This window comes from Oculina patagonica, unplaced genomic scaffold, assembly GCF_052425735.1.
Source record: "Oculina patagonica isolate OP01 unplaced genomic scaffold, crgOcupat unplaced923, whole genome shotgun sequence".
NCBI classification, from domain to species: Eukaryota; Metazoa; Cnidaria; class Anthozoa; order Scleractinia; family Oculinidae; genus Oculina; species Oculina patagonica.
The window spans coordinates 1-7,984 of NW_027558826.1; the positions used below are offsets into that span (position 1 = coordinate 1).

At 38.9% G+C, this 7,984-nt stretch overlaps 1 protein-coding gene across 1 annotated transcript; it reads right to left on the reverse strand.

The window, feature by feature from the left end:
* Positions 1-58: 58 nt before the first annotated feature.
* Positions 59-6,995, reverse strand: LOC144641418 (phosphatidylserine synthase 2-like; the record flags this gene model as incomplete). Its single annotated transcript, XM_078500435.1, has 6 exons — positions 6,685-6,995; positions 4,599-4,700; positions 3,797-3,879; positions 1,470-1,537; positions 881-1,015; positions 59-109 (listed from the first exon to the last, which is right to left on the reverse strand). Coding segments are annotated over exons 1-6 (615 nt in total), but the record flags the coding sequence as incomplete, so codon positions are not given.
* Positions 6,996-7,984: the final 989 nt, after the last annotated feature.

Here is a 7,984-nt window from a genome sequence, read left to right on the forward strand (position 1 = left end):
TTCTAACATAGTACACATAGTAGAGTATCATAATATTATTTGATTCAACAAATCTTACCTTTGCCCACCAACCAAAGAAATGGGCAGGTAGAAAGACATCACACTTTTCCTGTTGAATATCAAAAGGACAAAGATGCACATCGAGCAGTAAACACAATTATATTATGCATTAACTGTCTTCCTTTTTAACAAACAAATGTCCAGTTATCCAATCATGGTGAATCTAACATACTGTAATAACTGAGGACACCCTTCACAAAAATTCAATTGGTCGACTTTGTAGCTAAGAGCCGGTTACCTGTTAATTTCACTAGCTGAAAGGGAGGTTATCATCGGCTAAACTTTCACTAGAAAACAAAGACCTTGGGATAATTTTGGAAGATATAAAAACCAGAAGAGCTGACTTTAAGTTAGTTTCTTCTTAATACAACCCTGTTTAAAGGAGCTACATGGCGGACAACCCATCTTGAAAAAAAAAACTGTTTGTTGTTTGTAATCTGCCTTGTTCATAAGTTGAAACCATCCTTGGTTATTTTAGCATTTTTATTACTGTACTCAGGACTTTGTTGTTTTCCTACATTACACCACTATTATTTTGATGAAGTTTTGTTCAGTTTGGAAGAAATCGTAACATTGCTTATTAAATGATAAAAATGTTTCAACACAGTCTTAATTAATTGGAAAATCAATCCTTCAATTTCTCAAGTTGAAACGGTCACTTCTCCTTGATAAACTCTGAGTGTAACTTCTGACTAAGAATTAGTGTTAGATCAAAGCAATATCCACTAACTGATGAGTAACTTTATTCTCATCACCTCTCTACATGACAACATGTGGATAATGTAAGGAGAATAAACACACAGATCACTACTCAACCTACAAGAAATGTATGGAAAGATCCCTTGGGATGTCCTGGTGTATACAGCCTACAGTCTTCACCGTAAGATTGCTCTGGCAGTGGTTTACCTAAATCGTCATCAAGATACTTTAACAACTGCCTTGCATCATCAGCAGTCTGAAAGAAAAACAGACAACTATTCAGCAAGATGGCATGTTTTTCTTCAAGCAAGCATTACTCCACATAGTTAGTATGGTTAAGTTCTAATTTTCAAGTCTGCGAATGAACCTCTCATGCACTTTTATGTGCCACCATTATTTACAATGTATGCTCTTTTTGTGACCATTGAAATGAAAGCTATCAAGTGTTTCATAGTGTACTGTTTATGCTATACAAGGGGGAACTTCTAACTTTAAGTGTGTGGATGAAGCCTTAACTAGTGTGCGGCCATTCAAATGAAAGCTATTGAACAGTACATTCACTTAAATTCACTTTATTTAAAGTTGAAATTTTATATTGATTTTTTTTGGCCAAAATTTCTTCTTTTTGATAAACACTTGTGAGAATGAAAGATAGTAAGATGCTAAGTCATATTTATTTAATTATAATGTCAAACGAGCAGAACACATACCTGAAATAACAGGAAAATTAGAGACAGTTCATAAACAACACTTAAGCACAGTATAAGACGCCAGAAGGCTTAAAAATAAAATAAAGAGAACTCAAAGTTAAAAACAGTTTACATGTTACACGTCATATATTTTGCATTCATACAATTATATACATTTTTTAAAGGCCAAGCCATCGCTAACTAGCTTTTTCTTTCCCTTTTCCCATCCCCCTCCTCTACTTCTGTTTTTATAGGGTGGGTGCTTTACTCCTTCCACACACACAGACGCACAGTGTACATAATGGGATTATAGAAAGGTACACATCATGCATCTGAGTGCCTTCAGAATTAAACAAGCTTGCCATGCATATTAACCAAACTAGCATTGATATCACATGTGCTGGTTGGTTGGCAGAGCTCTATCCTGAAGGACAAAAGCTGGTGTGCCCTGCAGAAAAGTCAGTGCCTGTTGCTGACAGCACCTTGCGTGACTGACCAGTGCAATGCAGGAGCGGCATTCTCTGCCGCAGCTGCTGCAGACATGGTTTGATCAGGAGCGGCGGCTGCTGTATGTTGCTTGCAGCAAATCCTTTTTATTGCAGCATGTTGTGTCTTGGTTTTATATTTAAATGAGGTTAGAGCAGTTTTAAATTGAGTGTCGTAAAACCAAAACCAAAGTAATTACTCTGGCCAATCACAAAGGACACAGACAATCCAGTGAACCAATCAAAACTCGAAGCAAATACATGTAGCTGGCATGAAGCGCGGGAAAACGTGCGCAAGCGAGTCACGATTGGTTTTGGTTTCAGTTCTGATTGGCTGAGAAAGTGGCGCGAGATTTTTAGGCCAATCACTTTAGAAGCGTAGTAATGCAAAACCAAAGCAAACGCGAATTACTTTCAACACTCAAGTGAAAACCGCTCTAAATAAGCAATTTAACCAAGTTTAACCCATCCTCTTCCCCAGGGCCACGCGTATTTTTTTAAAATGACATGACGTAGTGGCCCTGGTAACGGTAAAAAATATGATTTTTTTGATTGGCTGATAAAAACTGCATGCGTAATTAGGTAAAAAAACGAAACGCTTCTACGCAATTTTGGTTATACTTCCGGTCATCGAAACAATTGAAGATGCAGCGGAAAGTTTGAAAATGTTACCGGAAAAAGACCGAATAACACTGGGAGTTTGTTGGAATAACGTATTCGCGAAGCAGACCTTCGTTTATGAACGAATGACAAGTACATCTCTTGCAAGGTGTAACTCGGTTGTACTTTTTATTGCATTAAAAATTTTGCTAACATTTGCACCATCAACTTAGCTTATACAAGATATACACACTAAATGGAGTTCATGAATACATGAAGACTTTGAAATTCAATGTGATATTTCTTACCGCTGCTCAATAGAATGATACCTTGTCGATCAGTGGCTTTTTTGGTTCTGAATTTTCTACAATACCTCCGCATGGCCATAAATAAATTTCACAGTATCATCAACCGTCGGAATGTTATCAGCTGATGATATCCACGACTCCATGTACACTATAACTCCAATTCCTCTGGATTCTAACTTTTCTATCTGCCGTCAGATAATATTGCGTGTAGAGACGACACAACATCATCAACACATCTATCAGCCATGCAATTCAATGAGTTCCAAACGAATCGAATTGTGTAAGTTAAAATATCAACGACTTGAATTGCCAAAACCAGCTTTCAAAATTTGCTTTCTTCTCGTCTCAGTCAGCCCCAGCCTTCCCCTTTCTTTTACTGAGCAGGCGCAGACTAACATTTATGCAGAGGGCATGCGCTACCGGATGTCGTGAATTTTACGACATCCGGTAGTCAGTGTTACCAGAGCCCTTCGTTTCGCCGACCACGTGACCAAAAGAAACGGAGGCTCTGGGAACGAGAATGAGTTTAACCACAACAAGTGGGTAGTCAGCTGTCCTGGTGGTCAGCGGTTACTAGCTCTTGTCAGGCTCAGTGCTTTGCGTTCTCGGACATTACAGCGCGTGGTGTCAGGTCTTCGCTCCATGGAGGGTTTTCAGGGTTGTTTTGCGAGTTTTTCCCCTTCCTCCCTCCCTTCCCTGCTTCTTGTTATTAGTTATTCATTTTTCCACTAATTTAATCAGTGTGACGGGTGTCTGTGTGTGGGGGCTCATGGCTGTTTTGTTGGGATTGCCAGCCTTGGCAGCTTTATTCTATCTGGGGAGGGCCGGCTGACCTCAGTGGAGGCCCTCCCAGGTATCCCAGGCACCCATCCTCCATATTCACCAGGCAGGGGTTAAATCAAAATAAATATAATTGTGTTATGTATGTATGTAAATCAACATAAATGTTACATACCTGGATGAGGTCTTTTAAATGGTCCATCACTGATCTGAGTCACACCAAACAATAGAAACACTGCAATGCAGGCTATAAGCCCTCTGAAATAATAACAAGAAGTAGTTAAAACAACACTTTTTATTGAGTTAGTCTGGAGGATATTGAGTTATCCTGGTCAACCATACAGGTTAAGACCATTTTAGTCACCATGGCAACTAAATTTCTGGAGCTGGTGACTAAATTGGAACCGACTAACATTGAGAAGGATTGAAAGCTTGAGCTTAATTTAGCAACTAAAATTTTGGAGCTGGCGACCAAACTTGAGCAGTTGGTGGACAAATGGCCACTAAGGAAAAAATAAACGTGGAGGGCTGCTGGTTTGAGTGTTTATGTAAAACTCCAACAAGGGTCGCAATGTCAGAGATTTTACATCTAGTTTATAAGACTCCTCTTACATTATATAGAAATGCTGATTCTTTTTGTCCTCTCTCTAGGAGAAGGGGTGAGTTGTTGTTATTTCATGATTTTATAGCCTAGTGGGTGCTTAATTTAATTAGGAAACACAAGACCTTCTCATGTTTCATTTGCCTGCTAACACAGCAAGACAGTTTCTTTCTAAAGAACTTTATCAGTTTGATAAAGGTTAAAAGGTAAAGTCTGCATTTGAGCTTAGCGCCCTATCAGGCTGGAGGTTAAAACAGTATTTTTTTACACGTCTATTATTTCAAATAACTTGTAAGTGATACATGTAAGCTCACATATGTCTACAGTGTAGTTGATGTTAATCCTCTATTTTATTCTCATGTTAATGATACTTTACCTCTTGGCATTATATTCACCATTTTCATTGGGTTTCTCAAATGCTCCAACATAAACCAGGACACACAACATTATTAACAGGACTGTCACGGTGTGAGCTCTCCTGAGAAATACAATAAGATTTATAACAGTTTTGTGAGTACAGAACTTGTTGGAAAAATCAAAACTGAACATACATGCAGGGCAAATTCAATGTTTAACATTTTGTGCAATAGTTTTGCAGGTCATTTCAGGGCCGTAGCATGGAGAGAGGCCAGGAGACTGGAAATGCTATTTTAGAGACATCAGATTTTTAAAATCTCCCAGGGGAAGCACTCGTCTAGACTACTGTAATGATTGGATTTAGCACCCTCCTTCCAATAAGCGCCCCCTTCCAAATAAGCACCCCCCTTCGAATGTGTTTTTGTAAATAAGCGCCCCTATTCCAATAAGCGCCCCATTCTAATTAGCGCCCCTATTCTTATAAGCACCCCCTATTCTAATAAGTGCCCCTATTAGCTCCTATTGTGGATAACTGGCCCTACTGAAGTCATTGACGTCAACTAGATAAACTCATGACCGTTCACCGTACAGTTCATGTATATATTAACCGCTAAAATGAACAATTATTTTAAAAGTAACTGAACTTTTAACAATTTCTAACTGTTACAGTTGCTGTTGTTGTTAGATACATTTGGTTGTTTCTCAAAAAATTAACTAAACGCCCTGTCTCAAATAAGCGCCTCCCTCAAGGTGCCAAAAGTAAATAAGCGCCCTGGGCGCTAAATCGAATCATTACGGTACCTTAGAAGCTTGCACCTTTAAACTTGGCAGATGCAGTAAGGACACTAGAAAACACCTTCAGGCCAGCATACTACAGTTCCAACTTGCCTTAAGGGCAAACTGGAAATTCCATCTGCTTTACACCTTGCTTATTGGAAGCCCTGCATTTCCTTAGAGGAGCATCCACCTTAGAAGGGTGTCTACTTTCAAGAGGTGCTGAACTTAGAGGGGTGTATCAATTAGAGAGGCATCTGCCTAAACTAGTTGTCTACCCTAGTAAGGTGCCAACCCTGGAGAAGTGTCCCCCTTATAGAGATGCTGTAGAAACAAGTATAGCAGCCTTTAAGGAAGGGTGACTGCCTAAGAGGTGTCTAACTAAGAAAAGTGTCTAGATTAAAGAGGATGTTGAACTTAGGGCAGTGCTAAGTCTAGTCTGTCTTAGGTCCAGTCCAGTCCAATCCAGTCATTCAGAACATGTACAACTGTAGATTTCCCTTTAATTTTTCATGCTCACTTGCCAGATGAAAAGGACCAGGTAAGCCATACGCCAGATCAATGGGCCCTTTGTAGCTAATGGTTGCATGGTGCAAACTCTACCTTGCTAGTGACCAAGCTAAGTACTGGGACATCCAAAACTAAAATGTTTGTTTTCAAAATGTCTGGAGGACCATTCTGCGTGGCCGTTAGCATTTTTGTGGTTCCAGAAAATATCCATATCCACCCTATGGAAGGTCCAAGGGGGTAGGGGATCTCAAAAGCAAATTTTCTAAAGGGAAGTGTAGAGCTAAACTGAGGGAATCGGGTATTAAAATTATGCAACTTTTCCAACAGCGTGCAACAAATACAACCCCTCTACCCCTACCCTCCACAAAAGATTGAAATCTCTAAAAACATGCAAATTTCCTGACAAATGCAGATCTTTACAAATCTTCCTGTACTTTTTTCTATTGAAAGGAAAGAAATCGATTCTAAAAGCAGGACAGCTGTATTTAAACGGAAACTGGTTGGCTGGGAAATTCACACTCTCCTAAGTTATGAAGAGACCAATTTTAAAACAATTTAAACCTAGGTCTTATTTTTTGCCCTCATCTTGGCATTTTCGAATAACTATTGCTATAAAAAATTAACGAAAAATAAAGCATTCCTCGGGATCGCTTGTCGACCACAGCTAAAAATATCTACAAATAATTATAAAGTCCATGATCCTACGACCAACTGCCAAAATTATCATACAAGTGGTCGAACACAAAATAAACTCCTCCCGCGAATAAAACGTTAATTTGATAATTAACGCTGTGCACTTGTGCGTTAAATTTCTAGCTCACCAGAAATAAGTATTAGTCCCATCGTCAGAGAATTGCTGAGTTTGCTTGATGTCCCACTCGCAGCTAATGCTAAAAGGCCGGGAATCTTTTTCTGCATGGCCATTCGCTCTTACGATGTCTTTATCGATGTGTGTCTGGCCATTTTGACGGCTGGTATCTTCTTTGGGCTTCCCCATTTGCTCTGAAGGCGCTTTTGCTAATGCACTAGCCAAGCTCTCCAAACTAAAATGATTTCGCTCCAAAGAAGTAAAATTACGAAACCGAAATGAGCAATAATGGCTCTAATGTGGAATTACTGCATGCAGATTGAAAATGTCGAAATATTACTGGCCGATAACAGACTGGGATCCACTGTTTATGAAATGAGTTGTTACGCAATGCTCTACGGGATATGTAGGCCTGCAATGGAGTGCAAAGAAAAACGAGTGTCTTATTGCTGGTTTTCACTGTCACGCCACTAAAAAGTAAAGCCAAAAAACACAGAACAAAAATGTCAAGAATCAGAAACGTTATAGAAGATTTATAGCTAATCTACTTGCCCAAGTCTCAGGTTTATGTGTTATTCCGTACTCGAATTATTCATCAAAATGTAGAGCTCACGTCTGGAATTCACCTTATTCACTTGTTAATAAATGCCTTCATCTTTGTCATTCTCGAGCAAGTACTGCAATAAAAAATGAGGAAAAGTAAAGCTTGTCGACCACAGCTAAATATCTTCAAATAATTAAGTCCATGATCTTATGACCAACTGCCAAATTATAAGAGGTTGAACATAGGATCATAAAATAAACTTCCTTCCGCGACCAAAACGTTAATTTGATCATTCACTTCGCTATAAAAATAAGTTCACCCTCATGAACTTGTTAACATTAACATAATAATATCTCCAAATACCTCAACTGTTCTGCTAAAAATCGCAGGATAAATTACTTTTTTAAACAAACGTGGCAGCTTTCTGGCGACCATTTGTGGTGTGGCGTGAAAAATCCGAAATTCGCAATGCTATCGAGCTGAAAACCGTTCAACAAGATGTATATTTATGACGACTAACGGCCAGTGAAAGTTAAAAACTCAGAGGTCGTGCAATTTTGAATTTTAGAACTTTGATGACGTCACGTGAAAACTTCTGGAGAAATTGATATGAAAGAAGCTTAGGTCGAAACTTGTCTCATAAATTGTAATCACAACGTAACACAGAACATAGTATGTTACCAAATACCGTAAAATTCCGGTTATAAGCCCTGGGCTTATACAACTTCATAAGGGTTTTTGGGTGAGCTTATATTTGGAGGGGCTTATA